General features: G+C 40.0%; 5 protein-coding genes across 5 annotated transcripts; 2 read left to right on the top strand and 3 right to left on the bottom strand.

Moving 5' to 3' along the window:
* Positions 1-2,608: 2,608 nt before the first annotated feature.
* Positions 2,609-4,591, bottom strand: MELLADRAFT_95076 (uncharacterized protein; the record flags this gene model as incomplete). Its single annotated transcript, XM_007417816.1, has 10 exons — positions 2,609-2,689; positions 2,769-2,855; positions 2,912-3,058; positions 3,120-3,215; positions 3,340-3,495; positions 3,552-3,709; positions 3,780-4,224; positions 4,331-4,335; positions 4,398-4,461; positions 4,544-4,591. 10 exons carry the CDS (start codon positions 4,589-4,591, stop codon positions 2,609-2,611), a joined length of 1,287 nt encoding a protein of 428 aa, XP_007417878.1.
* Positions 4,592-10,804: 6,213 nt separating this feature from the next.
* MELLADRAFT_113186 (uncharacterized protein) lies at positions 10,805-11,558 on the top strand (the record flags this gene model as incomplete). Its single annotated transcript, XM_007417835.1, has 3 exons — positions 10,805-11,002; positions 11,074-11,208; positions 11,337-11,558. The coding sequence occupies 3 exons, from the start codon at positions 10,805-10,807 to the stop codon at positions 11,556-11,558; spliced, it is 555 nt and encodes a 184-aa protein (XP_007417897.1).
* A 935-nt stretch (positions 11,559-12,493) lies between these two features.
* Positions 12,494-15,159, bottom strand: MELLADRAFT_68999 (uncharacterized protein; the record flags this gene model as incomplete). The annotated part of the gene is made up of 5 exons (XM_007417807.1): positions 12,494-12,746; positions 12,835-12,947; positions 13,165-13,661; positions 13,735-14,019; positions 14,088-15,159. 5 exons carry the CDS (start codon positions 15,157-15,159, stop codon positions 12,494-12,496), a joined length of 2,220 nt encoding a protein of 739 aa, XP_007417869.1.
* A 1,056-nt stretch (positions 15,160-16,215) lies between these two features.
* MELLADRAFT_68998 (uncharacterized protein) lies at positions 16,216-17,055 on the top strand (the record flags this gene model as incomplete). Its single annotated transcript, XM_007417806.1, has 3 exons — positions 16,216-16,246; positions 16,383-16,436; positions 16,463-17,055. 3 exons carry the CDS (start codon positions 16,216-16,218, stop codon positions 17,053-17,055), a joined length of 678 nt encoding a protein of 225 aa, XP_007417868.1.
* A 1,926-nt stretch (positions 17,056-18,981) lies between these two features.
* MELLADRAFT_113183 (uncharacterized protein) lies at positions 18,982-19,896 on the bottom strand (the record flags this gene model as incomplete). The annotated part of the gene is made up of 3 exons (XM_007417823.1): positions 18,982-19,246; positions 19,329-19,653; positions 19,716-19,896. 3 exons carry the CDS (start codon positions 19,894-19,896, stop codon positions 18,982-18,984), a joined length of 771 nt encoding a protein of 256 aa, XP_007417885.1.
* Positions 19,897-24,273: the final 4,377 nt, after the last annotated feature.

The following is a 24,273-nucleotide window of genomic DNA, read 5'->3' as shown; positions in this document are numbered from 1 at the left end:
CACGCGTGTGTGAGATGTATCTAATGTAATCGAAATTGATGGTGATGAGGAGACGCCCGTACGGTTGTGGGAAAGATGGAGATGGATTGGGCTCGGACTAAATGCCAAAAAATTGTGCACATACCGAGTTGGCATAGGGTCTGTAGATTTACTGGACCTCTGCCGATTTTTTACTGAATCGGTACGTACCGATTTGTAATTTGTACACGATTGGGAATTTCGAGGCTTGGTACTGTAAATTTCAGTCAAATTTACAGTACCAAGGACGTTTACAGCAACAATAGTGGATGCTCTAAGGATGCAAAAATCGCAAAAAGAAGCCAAGGGTCAAGTAAATTGTGAAACTTGAGACACCCAAGGGACGTGAGCACCCACTATACCATGCCTGAAACTTGAGATGCGGGTTTTGTACCCATATACAAATTAAAAATTTGACCAGACCCAGTCACTTCAAAAAAGATAATCCAAGCTGTGTGGATCACATCAATATTTTTGCCCACTCCTGCACATCTATACTCATATGGACATTGAACCTATTGAACCTCACGGGCAAGGCCTGCACCCAGAACTGGCCAATATTCAGCGTCTGGTCAACACCTGCCACACTCGACCACAAATTGTTTCTCGCATGATTGAAATCGGACACAGCATCTCACGAAATACCCTCTCTTGCCGTATCTCACATCTTGGCCTGAGCACAGCTGCTCCTTGTCTCACACCACTTCAAAGAACAGCCGCTACTCCTCTCATTCGCCAATGCCATTGGATGTCCTACGGCCTAGATGATACTGTCAGCGAAATTAGTAACGCATATAGGATCCCTATCATCCGAAAGGTTTTAATTATTATGTCTCCGGAGCTTGGCTGGAATCGGCGTTGTGACGACATACAAACCGGTGCTATTACTCATGACGAGCTTAGAGACATGATTCATCACCAGATAGAAGAACGCGACAGAGATCCCGGAGTATGCACAATGAAGCATGCACTTGGCCTATGTCAGGTCCGAGTCCATCGCAACACCATTGCCAAGATAATGAGAGAGCTGGACCCGGAAGGAGTCGCACTTCGTGGCTCTGGAGCGCTCAAACAACGAGTCTTTCACTGCCCTGGACCAAATTTTGTCTGGTCTGCCGATGGCCATGACAAGCTCAAGCCGAATGGGATCACCCTCTATGGATTCATTGACGCTTGGTCCCGCCGGGTCCTACACTTTGATGTTGGTATAAGCAATAATGATCCTTGAATGATTGCATATCAGTATCTTTTGATTGTCAAAAAAGCTGGAGGATTCCCTGTCCAGACCTGCACCAACCATGGGACCAAAACTATCGGGATGGCTGGTCTGCAGATTCACTTCAGCCGCAAAGATCTTGTTTTAGAACCTACAGATGCAGTCAGGGCACATATATTCACTACGTCCACAAAAAATCTCAAGATTGAGTCATTATGGAGACTCCTGCGGAGACGCAATGGCCTGTGTATCCACGACAGAATTCAAGAAGCAATTGATGACCAACGCTACAATCCTTATGATCCACTAGAAAAGTCAGTTTGTCCGTTATTCTGTTTTTTTAGTTATTTTCAAGTTATATTTTCTTAAGTTACAATTCCAAATTAACAAACACTTTCAAAATCCCATCAGACTACACCACAAACCCATCAAAACGGTTGTTTTACCGGAGGTGAACTTCGGTTCAAAAACTGATTTTCTCTGGTGGGGCCAAACCTTTAGCAAACGCCTTCAGCACGTCGTTTAAAACCCGATATTGGGATATACGCTTCAAAACCTGCTTTTTAGCGGTTATTTTCCTGCTCACAGGTCAGAAAATTGGCGCCGGGCAAATTTTACTCGCCAGATTCTCACATTGTTTATAATCAGGTAGCTCACTTCTATAAAGGACATTAACACCAATTGAATTACCAACATAAAACTATAACTACTGCTACATTAATAATAAATCAGATAGACAAAATTTGCAATAAGATATGATACAATACAAAAATGGTGTTATACATCAATGCATTTGATAAGAAAAAGATTACAAACTGGGCCGAGATAAAAAATTGAGAGAGATAATAACGATATAAGTGATAAATTGATTGGACTGGCCACCTTCATTGATTACCACCTGCCACAGGTCAAGCCTTATTTTGATGTAGTGATTCATCTCCTCCCATATCATCACCAAACTTTAGTTCCAATTTTTTAATCTCCTTTTGTACACGCTCCTCCAACGGCAAGCTAAACTTTGTTTTATTTTTCCTGAGTTGGGTCCAAGTACATTCGCCATTGAAGATATCATAGTCATCGTACAATGCCAAGACAAAGTAACTATAAAACAATAGACTTCAGTAAAGATTGATCATACAATTTTAATCTTGATATCAATTAAAAGAATGCGCGTACGCATATCGATATTGTGTTGACTGACCACGTAAACACTCTAATTTCTGATCCACGACGTTCCAGAAGTTCTGATTATGGTAAATTTTACCATGTGTTCCCCAATGAGCCGCTTGCATTCTCTAGTCAAAGGAAAGCTTGTCAATTTCATATCCACATGATTCAATTGTGATTCCTTACCAGCCAAGCATATCGGGTTTTTCAAAGGTGCTCCGCGGTTTTTATGATTTCCTCACGAACTTGCACTTGGCCACCAATTTGACTTTTTTCCTTCTCATGAAGCTGTTGCAGTCGGTGTTTGTAAGTAAAATCACACATTTGTGTTATTGAATGATTCAATTACAAGACAAAAAAAACTTACTTTGACGATGATAGTATCAATATCTGGAATGTTGCCAGTGCAGGGTGTGGCTTTCTTTCTTTGTGGGAGGTGAATCTTTGTGAGAAGCTAGATGGGTCATCAGAGACTTGAACTTGATCTCACTTGAGATGGAACACACTTACAATGCTTTTGAACTCTTTTCGGGTCTGCTTGCAAACGTTGGTCAAAGTCTTCTGCAATGCTTTTGTCGCTTTGGGATTGGGCTTGGTTCCATATCCAGATGGAAGAAGACAATTTTTCCATTCGGTAGGATTGAATAGGATGGCGCTCTATCCAATTTGTCAGTGAACAGCATCACAAATTTGAAAAATGGTGATCAGTAGGACTTACCATCAACTTTGCATGTAAGCTTAATGGGAGGGTGTCTCCATTACCTTCTTTGTTGTGAGTTGCAGTATAAGCTTGGACATCACCATCCATGATGCACTGTACAGACAACGATTTGATGCATTGCTTCTCATAAGAAACAAGCATCATGATGATTCAGCAGCCGTAACAATATAATAAAGACTAATGTATTGATTGATACTTACTTTCAACTCTGATTTACGTCCCAGCCGCCTACAGTAGAGGCCAGGGTAGTTGAAATACGCTCATTGATCTCTTCAAGCTTATTGAATATCTTCTCGTGATTTGACATCATATCTTGACGTAGGGATAGTACAGTGGCCGCCATCGCATGGAACTGGTCGTCACCCTGTGTGAACTACAGAAGAGATTGAATTTGTTAGTCTGGGTACAAGAACACTCAATGATACTTACGTTACATAGCTTGCAAACAATAATTTTGTTCTCTTCATTCAAATTCGCCACTTCAAAGACTTTATTGAAAGAAATAAGCTTGAATGATGTCATATTGTCGACCAACCTCATGGTTGGCTTCTCAAGCTCAACATTTTCTTCACTAACTTCACGGTTTTCTAACATCAGATCATGAAAAGTATGAGTCAATTTACTTTCAGAAGAAAAAATACATAAATGAATGCTTACTGCCTTTATCAATTGCATTGAACTGATCGAGATCGTTGTACATATCAGAGTCGTTATCTTCATTTCCACCTACATCATCATCATCATCATCATCTTCATCTTCATTGAAAACCAATTCCTGATTGTCATCATCTTCTTCATTGACAACTACATCATCATCGTCATCGTCTTCATCTTCATCTTCATTGATATTTGCATCATCATTGACATCCGCAACTGCGTCCTCAGTGTATTCCAAGCTGCTTTGAATCAATGGGCTGTCATTTTGGGTTTGAGGTTTTTGAGTCGGTTTTTGAGTCGGTTTTTGTATAGGTTTGTGAGTCGGTTTTTGAGTCGGTTTTTGAATAGGTTTTTGAATAGGTTTTTGAATAGGCGGATTTTCATCAATCTGAGTGAGTGATGCTTGTGCAATTTTCTTCTTTTCCTTTTGATATTGACTATAGTTCTTGCGAGGTTGAGATAGTGGAGGTGATGGCGGTTTTTAATTTGAGCCGTCCCCTTCCGAGTTGAGGGTTTAGAAGTAAAAGATACTTCAGGTGGTGATTTCTGACAATTCCTCAAGGTTTGACCAATGGCCGGTTGAGATACCCGCGGTGATTCATTGGCACTATCACTGACTGCAGTAGGAGGACGAGCGTAAGGTTGGTAGCGCGCGGTTCGAGACATTGTTGTTGGTTGTTTTCTGTTGAATTGATTGAACAAAGTGGAAAGAAGTGGATGAGAGAGATGGTCAAGAGGAGATGAAGACAGTGTAAAAACCTTACCTTGAGATTGAATTCATTCAATCGGTGAAAGACATGTAACACCTTCATATGACGTTGTACCGGCCGTTCTGAGGGACATTTCACAAGATCAGTGATCCTTGTGAGACAAAGATTAAAACCAGTAATATTGATGATATGTCATATTCCATGATTGCATTTTGTCGATTTTATGAAGCCACACTGTATACCAACCAATCAAGCATTCAAAATGCTTTATAAATAACTGGATATTGATATTGAAAACTCGTTAACAAAAATATTAAGAAAAAAAATTGTAATGTAAAAGAAAAAAAATTAGAATGTCATTGATGACGGTCCAGCAACTGGTATAGCTGTGTCATCTTGTGACAGTGACTGCGACTGCTGCACAATTTCGATCTGACCAATCCTCTTTCTCTTAACACCCCTTTGCCCTGTTTGTCCCGCTAAGAACTTTTCCTTCTCTTTTTCTCTTTTTTTTTTCCTTTGCATCATCTTTCTTCTTGATTGCTTGCTTCCAATTTTGAATTCCTCCTTGGACAGCTGAAATAAAATCTCGCGGTGTTACCTCCTCAAAGGGGATCTGTGCCCATGCCCGATGCAGTTTGGCATTATAAAATGCCGCCGAATTCAAGATAAAATCACTCGTTGGGACATGAACAACATGATAATCCAGATTTTTTGATAAACGACGTTTGACCATGACTTCACGAGTTCTTTGAACACTGCACTTACTTGCATGGCAGTTGTGTTGGATATTTAAAACTGCTTCAACGTCCTGAAGCATTTGATGATTATTTTCAGACGATCAAACATTTCAAAAGATTTTATAAGTGGATAAGTGCTTACTGAAATATTGATCCAAACCTTCCAATTGGTTTTTTTAATCTCTCGCATGCTATAGAATTGGTCAATATGACCAAGATTGCAATCAAGAGCCTCAACCTTTGTCTGTCGTAAAGTACATCCTCCAACGGCCCAAATCCTTTTAACACAGGCAATTCTTTGGTGACTTTCAGTGTGAGCATTTTTGACTGACACAAATACCTCAGCAGTAACCTTGTGTTTATTGCTCAATGTAATGTCTTCAAGAACCTTCCAGTCATTGGCCTCAAAAGAGTTGAAGATCGTGGTTGGAATCATTTGTTCTGGACCGTCCGGTTGTATTTTTTGAATTTCTAGATTGAGTAGAAGTTAGATCAAATGTGACATAATAATTGGTTAATCAATGCACTCACTTCCTATTTTGATTGGAATTTCTTTATTCCACAAAGAATTATACCCCAAAGCTTTTTGAAACAATTTATTATTCCGAAATATATCTTGAATATTTTTGCTTGCTTGTATGTAAGGTCTTGCCTTATAGTCGTATGTCTTTGATGCTGTGACTGCTCGGATAAGTCGGTGGTTATTAAAGGATTTAGGGATATCTTTACTTGGGCTTAAATGATTCGACATAATCAAAGATTTTCTGGTATTTCCATTGTAACCCTCAGAGTTCTCAGTACCAAATAGCACAGCTGGTCCAAAAGCACGAATAGATTCGCATAGCTGAATTAACATATGGAACTTGGGCTTATTGCACCACTGCGCTGAGAGTTGAGCAATAGATTTGAGAAATATCTGAATTAGTCGATCAAGTTCTGATGCATATGTTTCCATGTCATTGATCTCGGTCTGGAAGATGTATGGTGCAAGGTTGGAGATGGCAGTCCATGCTGCACGTTTGTGATCGGATAAGTCGCAGCATTCAAAAAAAATAAAAGGTGAGCATTGTAACACCATTCAAAACTCTTTGCCAGTCAGACTGAGGAAATGTTGGATCATCGTCTTGGGTTGAATTGGAGGAATCTGCAATCCTGATCTATCAAAAGACCTCCAACGTCCGCAAATCTTGTTTCTTTCGGAGGCAGATGCAGCCTGCATTTGATGGCGCAAGAGGTACTTAACAACCCCTAATAATATCACATGCAACACCTCGACCGGAGTGTTGCGATGACCATCAAATCCTGCATAAATTGAGTCAACATCAATACGTGAAAAAGAGTGCAGGGATCAGTGTGCACTTACCTTTCAAACACAAGAACGGATTATATAACCGTTCTCCGAATTTCTCATTCAAATCGTTATAGAGTTCCACCACTAGTTCATTGGAAATGTTTGGATCTCGATGCATTTCTTGAAGCATTTTGACAAAGTTGATGTTGTGTGTATCTCGCAAACCCCACAAAGATGATTGATCGTCAAAGCGTCCAAAAGATCCTGGTAGTTTGGCGAGCTCCCAAAGATCCTTGCTACCCTTGATGATCTCTGTCCGTTTACGCTTTGGTAGAGATGACTAGAGATAGATAGAAAAGAACATTGATCAGTAAAAAAATTCACTTTGTGTTTAATACAAATATCAGCTTATGAGTTGTAAAAATTTACCTTGTTTCCTTGTTCGTCAATTCCCAGGAAATCACAAACATATTTTTTTGAGCATTCTTCAACCATGCTTTCGGCCCGTAGATTTCAAATACGACAGGGTGTTAATGAAGATGTCGGATTCATTGTATTCGTGACCGCGGCATGCATTGGGGAGTCCCCCAAAGGACATATAACACTGGTCACAAAGCCTTCTGTACTTAGCAAACTAGTATCACTTGTCAGACAAATTTCATTAGACAAGCTTAATGTAAACTTACTTGAGTTCGTCAATCAAAGGATCCGCCAGCTCCAATGCACCGGCGGTGTTTGAGGCTGTCGGGAAGTGGCAATTATATTCCTGATTTGCCAGTTTTGGAGGTAATCCAGCCAGAGTACAGTAAAATGCCATATGTTTGTTCCATCGCTTTGAGATATTTCCTGAAAGGTCGTCGCAGTATAAAACCAAGGGGATATGTTGGATTATTTTACCATTGGCCTTTTGGCACCAGGGATTGTACAGCACTACTTCGGAGAAGTGACCACAAGTTGAAGATTCTACAAATTTCACCAAGGTTGAAAATCAACAAGATATACATTATCACCGATCATAATAATAGACACTTACGATTCATAACTTCCTTGCAGTGATCTTTCATTAAAACACCTTCACGTAATTCTATTTCATCAAAGACTCTCCAGAAATCATCAACATTGATTGTTGATAGCCGGTCAGAGTTAAAAGTTGAGGCATGTGAGAATTCGATCCAAATCTTTTTTGATCCTTTTTTCCCTTTTCTTTGAATATTTGCATAGACACACTTTGCAAAAATATGAGATCCAGAGCGGTAGAAATAGAAAGGAACAACTATCCGTTTGTCTTGCAGTTGGACCGGTTCAAATAGATAGAAATGTCCGTTTGGTTGATCAATCATTTGAACTCTCATGTCTGGATCAAGTAGTTCTTGCCACTTCTTGGATTGAGACAGCCGGTCGATTTTTGAGGATGCAGTTGGAAGTTCTGGAATAAACTCAAGATAATCTCTAACAAAGGGATTCGCAAGTTCCTGAACCATGATACAGTCAATTTATTAAGATTAGGTATCTGATTCTAGACAAAATTCACCTGTTTTAAGATATCCTTGACTCTAAGGCCAAAACACACTTTTTCCAGAGGGCTCAAGCTTTCATAGACCCTGAATTTGTACTTTTTTTGAAGCCGTTTGCGAAGTCGCTGCAGGGTCTTATATGCAGGCAGCTTGACGTTAAAGGACAACTGCGACATTGTGGTACGTGTGGTACCTAGAATCAGAAGCCCAACAAATTGCTGTGCACCCAAGGGAATCAATAAGTAAGAAGAAGATGAGAAAATACTCTGGGAAACTGAGAAATGACGTGCCTCTAAACTGGAAAAAGGTGCCCAAGAGGAGTCATCATCTTCCTCTGAGGCCTCTGAATGAGGTTCATCCCCTTCTGATTCATTGTCTTCATTGTCAGAATCTGAATCAATTAATCCTTCACCAATAGGTTCGTCCTTGTAACTATTGACGTGCTGAACCGGTGGTCGAAATAGATTGGAATGATCTTGAGCCCACAGGTCAATGAGTGCTGCGTTGTTATGGAGTTCAGGCTCTGAGTTATCCTGATCCAACACAATATCCGAAAGATCTGGGATTTCAGGATCGTCTTCATCACAACCTGCCTGGATTTCGATTTCAGGTTGCAAAGGACCTTGATTTGACCTTGAAGGTAGAGTGGCAGCTGCAGCTGCAGCATCATTCTGCTCAGAAATCCATTGAGCAAAGTGTTTTAGATGGTTTGGTGTTTTAAGGTGTTTTGCAACAGAAGCTGACTGCATCAATCGCCTGTTTGGACACGCCAGACAACTGAAGAATGATGCCTCTAGCTCAACAATACCTTGAGAATGAATTATACAGTCAGCTTATGATTTGAAGATGCTCAAAGAACTTTGAAATAATTACATTGAGGCAATGGGTCCATTGTGAATCAGAAAGAGATCGAGTCAAAGGTATGAAGGGCAGAACTATCAAATCAACCACAGAAAGATTCAACAGTAAGCTTATTGTTATCAAATTCATTGAATAGAACATTTTCAGACATTTCTAACAACTGCTTACGTTTGATTCAAACAAAGGTATCTCTTTGAATATACGTTCAAAAGATCCAAGGAAGAAGGGTATTCAATGCCAAAAAGATACACAGTTGCAATTGGTGTGATTGAGTGGCGATTAATCAGCCATGGCAATATCTGAAGCGGAACGAATGCCTGGAGATGCCGATGTGAGTAGATTCGATTTTGTGTTGGTTTGATCAGACTGATGATTGTTCTCACTCCAGTTGAGACCAATCAAAAGTCACAAGGAATTGGTTTCTTGACCAGTCAAGATTCCAGAATCCTTGCTCTATGATCTTGATTGCTTTGATCAAAGGAAAGAACGAAAAGGAGAATCAAAGGTAATTTGTGATGATCGTTTGGCAACGTCCTCCGATGGATCGAAGGGGAATCAAACAGCTTGGTGGTGCGAGAGTGATTTTTTCGATTTTTGATAACTTCTCATTGAGATTTGAAAACGGACTTGAGATCGGCGATGAAGTGCTGGAAATCGGTTGAAACTCGGGATATGAGATGAAACATCAACTGAACGCTGATTAGTGGAGGTGATTCAGCTGGAATTGGTGAAATCGGATGATTTACGGAAATCGAAGTGGTTGACTGGTGGTTTTTTGACTTCCGGCCAAGTACCCGTTGAATTGGTGGTATCTCGGCCGGAAATCAGCCATCAAAAAACCGGTTGTAATTTCAACCCCGTGGTACCGGTTGCTCAACTTAAGTTGGACTTGTGGTGCAGTATTCCTTGATATCGCTGTACCCCTTATACAATCCATGGTGAACGAGTATCAAGTCGAGAAAAATACCAAAAAAACTCGATACAACAGAAACTCAGCTCTTCCAACAAGTTGCCGTCCAAATGTATCTTATTATAATCCGGGTCAATTTGGTGGAGAGCAGGGACTTACACCCATTTCCTCTGCTGAAGTTGATGAGATAATCCAGCGGCAATTGCCGGATCTGGAAATGATATTGTATATCTCCCCACGTCGTTTGGCCAATCACATCCAGGAAGCTGCTCAACGGCTAAACATTGAGACTGAAAGAATAGACTTAATCACCGTGTGGAATTGCCATGCAGCTATAGTCCATGAGCTGCACAATTCGTATCCCAAACTTTATGAAGTTGTGGATGTTGATGCGCTGTGGGAAGAGTAAGAGGTATCATCTATGTTTTCATCCATTCCCGGTGTACAAAGATAGCTCTTTGGATTCAGAATGTACAGCTGACTTGAGTCAAAATAACATTACTGATATGATAATAAAGTGTTGAAGCTATTTTTGGTTGAAATCCAGTTAAAAAATGAAACTTTCATTTACATCAAGACAAAGGAGTTAGAAATCTTGCAAAACTTGTGGTCCTCGTTGCTTCATCTAGTGCAATCAAAGCCACTTCGGGAGTGATGAATAAAGCCAATCAGCTTAATTTGATGGTCATTCAGCTGAGGAGTTTCAATTGCATGTTTGTTTGGGTAGAATTCTTCTTTTAGAACTGAGTTAGTCAGAGTGAGATCATATACTTCTGTAAAGCATGAAATAACACGATAAATCAAAAATTTTAAAACAAGAGCTTTTGAAAAGTAATGTTTGCCCTTCTATTTCTGAACCTCGCCAAGTCTCATCAACTCGCCTTTGTGAGATATATATATTGCTTTATGATATTAAAGGCACTGTCATCATCGTTGAGACGTTTCTCGACTCATTCTTTTATGTGTTTCATGTTTCATGTTTCAGCCATTGCCAAAATAATGTCACCCGACATTTTGGAAGGTATTCTTGATTGCAAACAACTGCTTTTGAGTAAAGCCCAAGTATTGGTGAGAGCAGTCAAAGATAGATCAACAGTCATGCGTACTCAATTCTTATCTGAACCCAAAGGAAACGGGACAATTGAAAATTATTGGAATCTTTATGATAAGCACACATACATGTCCAAGCAGCAAAAAGTCTGCCGACCTATGACTCTTTTCATTTATGTTCCTTTCCGCTGACACCCTCTTTATTTGTCTTTCCCTAGCATCGGGTTGTACTTCAATTGGTCGGAACCGATTCAGTGGATTGGGTTCTGTTCAATGAGGAGCCTGATCTGGCTCTTTCACCCATGGTCATCATTCAAGCGAGCTTCAATGATCCCAAGGATCCAGATTGTGCTGTAAGCCTAAGAACAAAACCAGGCTACAATGCCATCAACAATTAAGAAAGCGTCAACAGAGGCATTGAGCAGTCTTGTAATTTGAATCAGTCAAATCACATTTTCTCTTCATTTTCTTTCCGCATTAGCTTTTTCCCTTCTGCCTTGCAGCTATAAAACTTATATTTTCTTTAGTTGAACTATACCAAATGGCCGATATTCCCAGTAAGCCCTATTCATCTTCTACAAATTGTCCAACTTCAATCTCATCACCTTCTCGCGGTTTCCAATCCCAAGCAGCAAGTAGTAGCACCTCAACAAGTGTTAATAGCAATGCTGCAGCACAACGCTTGTTTGGCAGACACCAGTGATCACCCATCCTACATCATCCAAAGTACCTGCTGTACCTACAATACCTGATATACCTAACACAAGCAATAGCCACAATGTAAAGTCAAAGTATTGCATCTCCCATCAAAAGTATCAAAAAGATGTGCTTTCACTTGAAAGTCATGAACTGCATTTTGCTTCTGCTTTTCACGAGGGACTATGAATACTCAAACTTCTTCACCAAATCTCCAGCCCCCATCTCATCAGTGCATCAGCCAATTGTTGAAGTTTGTTATATGGCAGTGTGCCAACATTCATGAACTCTTCTTTTGCATTCTTCTACTCATTATCATCTTCATAAGTTTTTCTAAGGGATGCTTGTTGAATGGCGGTGCACCAAATCAATGAACTCTCTAAATATCAAGTTTGGGTCAGCCCAGTGATGTTTTTTGGACAGCAGTGTGCTAAGAAAAACAAACTCTTGGGTTTTTCGTGGGTGGGGGGGATAAATTTGGGTAAGCGCGTCAGCAGGTGATGTTTGTTGGAAAGTGGTGCACTCAAAATAACAAACTCTCTTTGTTGAAACCAATGAGTGTATTAATCACTAGAAACCTTTTCATTCTTTTTACTCTCTATTATTTCAGTGGATGTCTTGTGGATGTGTGTAAACATTGAAGTGTCTAACTTGTTACTTTGTATCTTTAGCTCAATTGGACAACTGTTAATGAATCACCACCGGGCACCGGGCTGAGTATTTTCTCATTGAATATCACATATACTTTTATTTTATCACACCTTATTTTTGTCAATCCAGCACATACTTGACTACATACATATCCATCACCACGTATCCATACGCCCTTTTGGAAAATGACAGAACAGGAAACAAACACAATTATTGATTTACAAAAAAGGACAAGCTGCTTCTGAACAAACGGTATGTAAGGTTTGTGTCATTTGGAATCATTGCTTGGTTTTAACCACCGAATGACCCACTTGCTTGAGTCAAACAGCCCCCATCTGAAACACTGTTGTCCAAACTTACATCATGACCACCTTGCATTTGTTGCATACCAAACAACCCCATGGCTGTACCCCGTGGTATGTGTAATTCTGGATTGACAGGAAGCAAACCCAGTGCTTCACATAATGGTGAACATACATGAGAATTGGCAAAATGCCATACACCCTTCTTGCTTGTGTTTTCTGCTGACCACCACATCTTTGGACTGTTCAGAAGAGATAGGGGAGAAAGTGAAACAATTTGTCTCAGCTCATCCAACCAATGTAAGTCTAAGTCAATATATGATGACATACTTGCTGTCCACCATCTGGTAGCCTGAGAGCAGATTTCCGTCAGCAGAGATTTCACTCAATAAAGCTTCACCTTTGTACAAATGTAAAGTCCAGTGAGACCAAGCATGCAAGGCCTGAAACAGCGGATCATTCTCTGTGTGGGTGAGTTTTGATGTTGGGCTAACATATTACTTGGGTGACTTGTTGTCCGCTGTCTCAATCATCCATAAATCATTAGGCAAAGGTGATGACCACAAATTCTTAGAAACTATGAGGAGTTGAGCAACCTAGAAGCAGAACACAATAAGTGACCCCATATGAAATGTAGTGTTAGTCATTTTCAAAACTGACCTCTAACTCTTTTATAAGCTGAGCTAAAGGCGGAGGCACCTCAGCCTTTCCGGCTACAAAACTTTGGAAGTCGGAGAGAAGTTTGGCAGCCTGGACATTCATCTGGAACTCTTCCATATAGTTCAAAAGCTTGGTCCCTTTCAAGTGTCGTCTCGCCACAATATTGATTATAGAACCTTCAAATAAGATTTGTCCACCATGCCGGTCTTCCAGCCCACTTGAAGGGAATAGGTTACCTTTGTCAACATGGAAGATTGCTTGCCATGGTTTGATTGATATTTCCACTGCTTTCAAACTCTTGAACGTCGGGTCACAGTGAGCAGGACACTCAAGGCTTAGGTCCGGATCTTGTGTCACGGGTTGCAAATGTAACGCAAGCAAGACCGCGTTCTTCCCAAGCAGGGCTTGTGTGGAGTTTGCCCAGGTAGTTGAGATTGGAATAGCAATCTCCCCCAAGAAACGTAGGTCGGGGGTACCGTTATCAGCAGATTGTAGGTCTACAGTGAAGCAAGAAACATCAAAATTCATATTAATTTGATTTTTTAATGTTTCAGACAAATCAAAACATACCAGACCCAAAGATGCGTGAAATAAATGACATATCTTGCACAACAGGCCGGTTGACAATCATGCCTTCTAATTCTCCAGTCACAGGGGCATCAGTAATGGAACCCCAGAATGGTAGGGTGTCATTTGATGGGTTGAACCACCAGGATGGAATCTTAGATCCCTGGGATGTGACACTTAGATTGCTGGTGGCCTTTGATCGGAGCTGATATGGTGTATCAGTTTCTTGAAGGGATAGTCGAAGAGCATCTTGTACCCGCTCAAATTCATCGTCGTCCTCATAGACACCTGAATAGAATAGAATGTAATAGATGTCATCTTAGTGACATAAAGATTCACCAAGACGTCAAACTTACTTGAACTTTCACTCATTGCTGCCGTTGATTTACCAAAGTCTTCTGGCTGGTCTTCAAGGTATCCTTGCAACGAAAGACCCAAAGAGAATGCAGTCAACCAATTGAAATCGGCTGATGTGACCATTTTTAAATACAACACCGGAGTGAATATTAGACTAATGAGACATTTTGGAGCAGGACCCCGTTGAGCCTTGTGGTTGGCCAATTGACTGACATGCGCTTGAATTTGTTCATATGACATGTGATCTCTTCCAATACCAAATGAAACGTATGTGTTGGAAAATTCAGTTGGTATAGGAAAGATGTGATGCTGGCAACCCAGTTCTGCTGAGGGGAAATCTATACCAACGCAATATTGTGTAATGTCTGCCCAGGCAGCTCTAGCAAAAGGGCCTGGCCAACTTTCGTCCGAAACAGTGATCAAGTTTGAGTATGTTCTGACTCCATTGTCTTGTGGACATTTGATTGGGACGGTAGAAATGACAAGTTGAGCGGTGACATTCAGTGTATGAGTAGCCAGACCGGAAAAGCCGCCTGGTGTTGCTTTGGCGCCACCCCCTCTATGGAGACTGCTGGAACCGACTTTATTGGATTCTGCACTGTCCAAACGTCGTTGGCGTCCCCAGATGTTTGACTGTTGTTCACTCACAAGGTCAGGGTGTTGTACATCAGGAGGACCTAGATTTGACAGACGGAATTGAGTTAAATTATTCATGCGAGACAGTTCAATGTAGGTTTCGGATGCCCGAGGACGTTTAGCACCAAGGTTTGATCCTAACTGGGAGGATGGATCCACATTACATCGGGGAAATCTTTGCGGAGCTGGCGAGTTCCCAAGGTCTTTGGCTAAGCATGGGCAACAGACAGGCGGTGAACCAGTGAGCTGTGGATACCCGATTGAACATGAGTCACAGTGAACAAGCTTGACCCCTGGAGTGTCACGCGCTGCGATACAGTAACCACAGAATGTGGTGCAGAGGCCTGGTATCAACCGGCTGCAAGAAGAGCAATCAAGCTTTCCGGGTGGGGGTGGGTCCCAGGCGTTGGCAATGTGAGGTGACAAGGTGTTCATGGTTTGAAGTGAGATGCACAATTTTCTAGAATCACTTTTGAAAAGCTCATTGTCTACAATTTATCATCAGGGAAAAATGTGGTCAAATCTTTTGTAAGCATCCTGGCTTGAAAGATGCATTCCATAAGGGGAAGAATGGTTTTGAGGGGTAGTTTGGTCAGCAGCTCAAACATGATTTTGGAATGCTTGATCACACTGCCTAGTGGACCTTTTCGGAAAGACAGAACAGTGCGGTTGTGAATTGGATACTTTGGTAGCAATACAAATGAAACACTGGGGATTTGTTTGTAGGCATTCCAGATAACAGGATTCCGACACATCCAAATATGAAATCACATGATCTTGATATGTGATGTTATGATCACAAACCTAATGACCAGGATGAACATCGGATCACATTTAAAAATTCATTGATTTTGATATATTCCCTTTTGATGAGCAAATCAAACCATATCACCACAGCCCACAAAGCGGAAAAGTGCCAGGCTGAAAGCGCGCATGCAGCCTTTGGCGTACCTTTCCACGCAAGGGTCCCGTATCATCAGTGAACTGAAAATTACAATGAGCTCATTGATCAAAATACATAAAACCGGGATAGTCCATTAAGAGTGCAGCTGGGGTTTAAAAATTTGAATTGAATCTGGTCAAGGTGTAGACCTCAGTGAACTGAAAATTACGATGAGCTCATGTATCAAAACAAAGAAAACTGGAATAGTCAATTGAGAGAGGAGTCAAGGTTTTACGCATTGAATCTGGTCAAGGCGTAGATAATGCCTTGGCTACTCATAATAATATGAGAGCAAAAACATGAGGGGCCGAAAAAGGCTGGACATGTGACAAAAAATTGATGGCAAGCAGGAAAAGTATTATATAAGTGTCCAAGTCCATGGGCAAACATTGATATTATATTCTATTCACACAGACCATTTTTACTTCATCATCAAATACCAAGCTTTCTATTTTAAGCCCCTTGTCCAGAACCTTTTTTTGAGATCTTATTGTACTTGTCTTCAACAGCTTTTCTTTTGATTATCCCATCCACTTAATGGCTCCTTGATGGCGGCCTTTGAAGACGAATCAAATACAAGTGAGTATTTAATTGCGCTTGTTTTTTTTTGAATTAATTGACATTTTAACGACTCATGAATGAATTTGTTTTGACTTGTCTTCAGCGCAGACAAATCCAATATGAGAACTTCCGTTCTTGCACTTTGATGAACAAGGAAACCAAGTGGAAGTTATCAAGGATAAAACTCTTGAAGACTGTGTGGGATACAGTGAGTTCACACCTCATTTTTGAAAGATAAGCCACCTCAACTGATGTTCTGCGGTGATTTCTTGTGTGGTTGGGACCCAGTGGTTGTGGAAGATCATCCAGAACCACCTTTGTCCATAGGCTGGACTGATTGCAAAGTCAACCCACCCATGGACATTGTGGCACAGAGACCCGGCAACAGATTTGCTTTGATGATTCTCCTGCTCAACGATGACTACGATGGTGTGGATCCAACTTACGAGTTCTACCATACAAGAGTGGATTTCAGAGTCAATGAACATGAGCTCATCCATAGATACAATTTCCGCGCAAGATACTCAGCCCAACTTATTTTTGATGACAACACAGTCTTGGAAGTAGTTGCTCAAAAGACTTTCACCGGCAAAGGTATCACCGTGAATCTCCCCCATTATTGCCGAACAGCTCAGGTTTTGCTTCTGGCCACTTGGCTGGTAGCCAAATTCAAGGAAGAAATGCAATACATGAATTTGACCAGTCCTCAACGCAAATTGCTGCAGTCTTTACGAGTTCATCCCGCTAACTACCACAAAAATAATGTGTGTCCATCAAACTCACAGTGCTTACTCTCCGTAGGTTCTGTCACACTGTGTAATGTATGAAAAAAATCCAAATGAACATCCTATCCTTGCACGTGATATTTTTATGATTGAAGAGTGTTTGGATGGTACCAGCATCGACCATCAAGAGCATCATCTTGATTTTAAGGCTATAAAGAATGACACTATTACACTATGCCAGATTGCAAATTTACCGCTGAGTTTAGAAAATTAGGCAAACATAGAAAATTATACACACAGCAGAAGGGATCAGAAAAATATGAAAAAATAAGGGTTGCATAGCCCTGCATGTGCCTATCATTTTGCATATTTTTTCATGTTTTTATGGCAGCAGTGTATATCAGGTCAGAAACCCAGCTTTTGTCCAAAACTGGCACTTATTTAGTCATTAATCTTGTGAGACAAATAAAATTGTCAATTTTGGTTCACCATATGTAATTTCTTTGCATTCTGAATGCTGAATGTTTGATTTACAATGTATACATTGGAATGGGCGGTATGCATCCAAAAATGACTAAGGTACAGCAATTACAGTCCCCATCAACAAAGCAAGAAAAGCTTATAAATTGTTGCCGCAATGGTTTTAGCATCTAAATGAAAATTGTAGATCCTGGGTGTGGCTTTCATAATTTGTGACTACCAAATTGATTGGAAAAAAATTGGTGTCTCTGTGAATATTGAAACATTTCTGCCCAAACCTTGGTAGTTTTGGACATAATTTGGGTTTCTGACCAAATATACCCCAACTTCATTTTTCTTTGAAACATCTTCAACACTAAAGGTAAAAATATGAAAAAATATGCAAAAGAAGGAGACATCACAGGTGGATTCAACCGTAATGTTTCAATTTTTTCCAACCCCTTAAGCATTTCTCAGAATTTTCTTCATTTTGGCTTTTCTGAACTCCATGGTAAATTTTTGATTTGGTGTAGTGTTAGGAATGAAAACAATGTGATGTGGGCGCTGTCTCACTGGTCATATGATCATTTCAAGGGACAGGTGTTTCTTAGTGTAATCCATGCCAATGGAATGGTAATCACAGAAATCAAATTCATAGAAAGGTATGTTGGAATTTTTGTCACAACAAAACCCATGTACTGACACAAATTACCAACAGGGCTTATCACGATTTCCCATTTGGGAACCTGGGACGACTTGGTTGCAGAACATTTGAAAACAAACATGCATGCTCTTTTTTGTGTGCTGATCTATCAATTTTGCCAAGGGACCCTTCTTTCCTTGTCACTTGATCTGTTTACAATACTTGGGCATGTTTCCTCAAGACATTTTCTACTCTATTTTTGCTCAGATACATTTTTTCCGCTGGTCACATATATTTCTGACCTGACCATGGCTCAACTGTTTGATACTTGATTGTAGAATGCATTTATAATGAATTCAATGATCAAAACCTTGCACTTCTCTTCTTCAGAGAAACAAAACAAGTTGCACTAAAAATTTGAAATTCAAGCAAAGTTACTCGTGTTCATCACATTTTTCTTGTATAAACTTGTGTAAGTCAAACCTTGGTATCACTACCAAGCGGTAAACCATGGGTAGAAGATTTTAGTGAATCAATTTGTTTGGTAATTGAATGGTTCATTTCCTTTTGAAAGCACATGTGAATGGAGGTTCCAAATTCACTTGGTATTATTTCTTACTTATCTGAGCACAATGTCAACCAAGGAGCCCTTTGACTTTAAAGAGATTGGACAATCAGAACCAAGCCAAAAAAAAATAAGGATGAAGGAGAGGAACAGAGTGAAGACAAACTTCATGAAGGCGCTCATATCTATCCAGACTTTCTTTCCACAAAACCTTCCTCTTTGTCAACACTACAAAAGAGGGTGGTGCGCAAGAAGCTGAGTGAGTTATTATTTACAAATCAATGAGAACTATTTACAATATATAAAACAACTATGTTTATGAAAATTTCAAAGCTTGTCCAATTTGACGTGCACCTGTTCCTCATAACCCTTTATGTGTGCGCTTAAGTACTCCTCCCATTGCGCACAGGGCATGCCCTCCTTTTTCAGCTCCAAAGCCTGCCCCATTCTCTCTAACCTTGAAGAGACTTGGCATGAGGAGCCAAACCGGGTAATGGGGCTCTTGATGGTATGATGTCCGTGCCTGCGGCGGATTTGGTGGTGGACTTGAGTGTGAAATGCTTGACCTGAGTTTTCCAGACCATCTCCACAACACTGTTACAGTCGTCAAACTTGACTCCAACAGCCTAATCAGACAAATAAAATATAGACCCTTCTATGTGACAATCACAGGGGTTCTTGATTATGTCATGCAAGGAACCTGTTGACCTGTTGACTTGGGCAAACATTCCAAATGCATAGGGTGTTGCATCTCTATCACAGTGGGGCTTGTTGTGGAAATTGTCCCGTGTGATGGTCACGCTGGAAGCCCAAACTTGACTATTTGCAGAGCTTTCCCAGGCAGGAGACTCGAAAGAAGGGACACGTGAATCAGTGGTGATTTTGGAATTGGCTGAAAAGGTGGTCATAGAGAGATTAGAGAACTTCTCAGCCCAAAAATCTCTGGCACGAGGTAGCAGGAGTCCGTTTCTCTCAACATCTGACCAAATTCTGGCTTCAGACTGGGATGTTGCAGAGTTGAGAGAATATTGACCTGTTTAAAAATGTTATCATAAGATTGACAATCTTGAAAAATGTGACATAAATTTGACTTACAGGCATCTTTTCCAACGTCGGCAGCTACACCCGCAGCAGGACACCATCCCATTGCCCTCATGTCACCAGAATGTTTGACACCTTGAGTGGCACCGTTGTTCTTCACACCAACTCTTGAGATACCGTGCTGGTAGAACGTGGATATAGAGGAATCAAATAGCTCATATAGCTCCGGATGCATGTTGCTGAAAATGCTGAACTGAGCAATTAGTAGTAGTTTGAGAGATTTTTTATCAATCAACACCACAATTCCATGAGTGAACAACTTCATTTGTGAAGAAAGGCGGTCTTGTTTCGTTTTCTTATTGATGAGAAAAAACTTTGCAGTGTGGGGAGGCCATATTCATGGGTGATTCGTTTCCTACGCAGGTTTTCTTGTTGCATCCAAAGAAGAGTGCACCTTTTTTTGATTTCCAAGTTCTTCTTGATTCTCTTTGCAAGGTTATCTTTCATTTTTGAGTTGGTCTTCCGCACTTTTTTCACAGATTGGGGGTGGTTGTGAAGTTGACTCGATGGAGGTTTGAGATAGGGGGGCAACATCTGGTTCATTGATGTTATCTGTCAGCCCTGGGTACATACACATGTACCCAAAGACTGACTTGTAAATATAAATATTACTCATAAAACCCAAATACAGGTACATATATCTTAGAAACATATGTAACATGTAATAAGATATGTATAAAACACTAATTACATATATACGTAATCAAGAACTAATATGTAACATATAAGATTACATACAAAAAACAATAGTAACATCTCATAACTCAGTATCAAGAGTTAAAAATGCTTATATAGCATAAAACACTTAATGACTACTGAACATAACATTAAGTGTAAGTAATTATAAAAATAATAAAAATAATAACTATAAACCTAATATTGTAACACTTGTGTATATCACAATATTAGGTTTAAAGAGCTGAATATATAAACCAAAACTCAGTTCATCCTCAGAGAAGAAACCAAGTTTATACATACCACTTTCTAAAGAACCTTCAAGAGTTCAATTAGAATAAATATCAGGAGTATTACAAATAGTAATACTAGTGATTCATTCTATTCACCTTGATCTTTCCTGACTAGATCCTAGTAAGTACACTTCACTTCTGGATCCTCTACTTTCCCCAAGTAGCAACAATCTTAGGTTGGTGACCTCCAAGTTAATAAACAATAGGTTGGTGACCTCTAAGTTAATAACCATCAGGTTGGTGACCTCTAAGAGATAACCAAGATAGTGATCTTTATAATCACTCTTTATCCAATTACCAAGAAGGATATTGGAGAACATTGGGATCCTGTTCTCATCCCTTACTTAATTGTAAATCAAATCTCTTCTTTAAGAGTTAACTAACTGTAGTCTGCCAGGATTTGTCCTAGCAGACTCTTAGTTGTTTAACCTTCTACTACTCTTCTCCTACTCATATCATCTCTCTCTCTTTTCTTCTTCTACCCTTGTAACTAGTTATAATCTGAAATATAATAATATTTATTATACTTCACCACCTACCTAGTCCCAATACTACCATTTAGTGAGTGTAGCCTCCTTTTAAAGAGCCACTACCCTCACATTATCACATTAATTTCCAACAAACAGCAGACTTGTGGTGGATTGTTTCCCAGTGAAAGAAATATTTACTGGCAATGGTTTATTGATATTAGCACACTGCCTTCCAACAAACACCAACTAGAAGTTATTGGAAAATGAGTGAATGGTTGATTGGTAGGTTGTGGTATGTCAATGGGAATTTGATTGTATGTGGTGGTATATTGATGTGGTTGTAGTTATATGTGGTGGTGTGTTGATGTGATTGTGGTTATAGGGATGCAATGAGGAGTGTGGTGAATTACTTTTGAATTACTTTTTGGTCACAGGGATTCAGTAGAGACAATCTACCTTTATACCTTCTCAGATTGCTTTCCAGACAAATCAAAAGCAAAATGCAATTGAAAGTCACGTACATTAGCTTTTGATCTGCTTCCTAAGAAGCAATGCAGTACATTTGAGAAAAGATGCTTTTGGTGATTTCAGTTCTCTAGTGCGTCACCAGAGAGTGCACATTAGCAATTGCTCACGCCTGCTTCCTCATCTGTTTATGCCGCAAGACTACTTGAAACAGGACCGGAATGGTCCTTCCTCAAGGAACTTGACTCAAAAGGTTTTCAATATTTGGTCATTGATCCTTGCTTCCTTTCTTTCTATCACTCTACCCACATGACCTCACGTGACTTTTCTTATCTATTAACAAAATATTTGAATCTTGTGGTCTTCAAGCGCTTCAACCTCCTCCATCAGAAGTTATCACAAATGATGAATCACAGCACAAATCACGTCCTTGGGCTCTGGGCCTCATGAGTTCACCTATCAAACTATTTAAAAAGATACTCAAAACACTTGAGTGTATTACGGTGGCTGTGGATGGACATATCGGACAAAACGACAAATGTGCAGAAATCTTGATGAAACATCTCCTGAAAGCCCCGTGGAGCATATCCCGAGCTCAAGTCCGTTGCCCTGATCACCCAAATCACCCTTGAGTCTTGGCCTTTTTGGCTTGATCTTGCTGTTTGGATGACCTTTCTTCTCGCATCCATCGGCCAATCATTTTGGTTCTATCAGTCGGAGTCCATGCCAAGTTTTGCCTCCCCATATCACCGTAAATCACTTGCTTTAGTGGCCTTTTCATAAGAATCCGACTTGTTCCACTCATGACCTACACATGTTGGATTTGAAGCGCTACAATGGTCTATAATATATGATATATAGTCCTCCAAAGACATCATTATTCATATCATTTGTTCAGTAAATCCAACAGTGTGATTCAACACAATGATTTGTTTTGTCAAACAATTGATTTGTCACAACTCAGGTTTCTACAGTAATTGTGAAAAGAAATTGATCTTTGTTTAGTGGGATGGTGATACAAGAGTCTTTACCAAAATTAACATAAGTCCCATGCGGACCTAACCACCAGTTGGGTCTTTACAATGATCTAAGATCAACATTCATCTAGGCTATGGTTCGATTTGAAAAAAACAGTTCAATATTGTAGATCTCAGAAGCCGTATGCTCAGCATGGTAAGAGTGCTATCCGGCGCAACAGACTTCAGCTCGGGATATGCTCCACGGGGCTTTCAGGGGGTGTTTCATTGATATTTTTGCACATTTGTTGTTTCGTCCGATTTGGCCGTCCACGGCCACGGTGGTGTATAGCTAATCAAGGAAATAAAGAGATTGATGACAAAAAGTACAAAAGTAGAGTGAACAATGTTTAGATTGGATTTCAATACCTACAAATTGTTCAATGGTATATCAGGAAGAAAACACAGCTACGTAGTCTTTTCTGAAATCATGGATAGCTTCAAAAGTAGATACAAATGCAGTCAAAAGTCGAGTTGATTTCTGAAAAGTTGAGTTATTTGTTGCATTTCCAAGTTAATTTCTGAGTTTCCGAGTTTTGTACAGTTTGTGAGTTTAGTTACGAGTTTTGGGTCTCAGGGTTCCTTGCATACACTGTATTATTATGATTATTGAACATCTGATTATTCTTATTCATCATCATATGATGATTATCATTCATCATATTATTCAACATTTGATTACTGAAGTTTTGATTAAAATTGTTGTTTATATTATTCAGGTGTTCATTTGTAAAATCTTCATTCAACTAAAACCTTTTAGTAAAATCAACTTCTCATCAAATTAAAATGAAAAACAATAACTTCAACAACAACCACCAAATCCCTACGGGTGATGATAAACCTTTCGACAACACCAATCAGATGATTATTCCCAACAACAATTTCAATAGTTTACAACATGATCAAATGAGTTGATTAGCTTTAAAACTGATGAAGTTGATAGTTTTTTGAGGGGTGGAGTGTTGAAAATCTTCAAAGTCCGTGTTCTAGAACTGGAAAAGGGGCCTCTATATAAGTCGAAGTGGACGTGAAGTTTGACCAAACTTCCATGTCCACACATGTGTAGGCGCGTTCCCACGGGTCAATACAGATGTAGGCGCTCAGAAACGACGCCTACATTGCTTTTTTGGGAATGTGGGTGCTTTTTTCCTACGCGTACATGAATTTTCCTGCATGTAGGCATGATATTCACCCACCTACATGTCAAATCTTAAATTTAGGCGCACAAAAAGTACGCCTACATCTTTGTTTTTGAATGTGGGCGTAATTTCTGAGCGCTTGAATTTTACGCCTACAGTCAAAAAAAAGATGTAGGCGCATTTTTGTGACGCCTACACAATGTAGGCGCTTCAAATTTACACCCAAATTGTATTTTTAGAATGTAGGCGTACACAAATGACACCTACATTGGTTTTTCAGCCTGTAGGCGTCATTTTGAAAAGGAAAAAGTGCCTACATCATGAATGTAGGCGCTTTTTTGGCAGCGCCTACATGGATTCTGTGTGGGCTGCAAATAGCAAGGGCCTTGATGAAAGTTCTGCACATGTTTTCGTCTGCTCCTTAATCTGTGAAGGGCAGAAAGTGGCAAAAACCAAAAATATGTCTAATAGCGCTAGGTAAGGAAAGCTTGTGA

The sequence above is a fragment of the Melampsora larici-populina genome (assembly GCF_000204055.1).
Source record: "Melampsora larici-populina 98AG31 unplaced genomic scaffold MELLAscaffold_79, whole genome shotgun sequence".
NCBI classification, from domain to species: Eukaryota; Fungi; Basidiomycota; class Pucciniomycetes; order Pucciniales; family Melampsoraceae; genus Melampsora; species Melampsora laricis-populina.
Note: the sequence above shows the minus strand (reverse complement) of the source record. Positions and strands in the feature narration are given on the sequence as shown.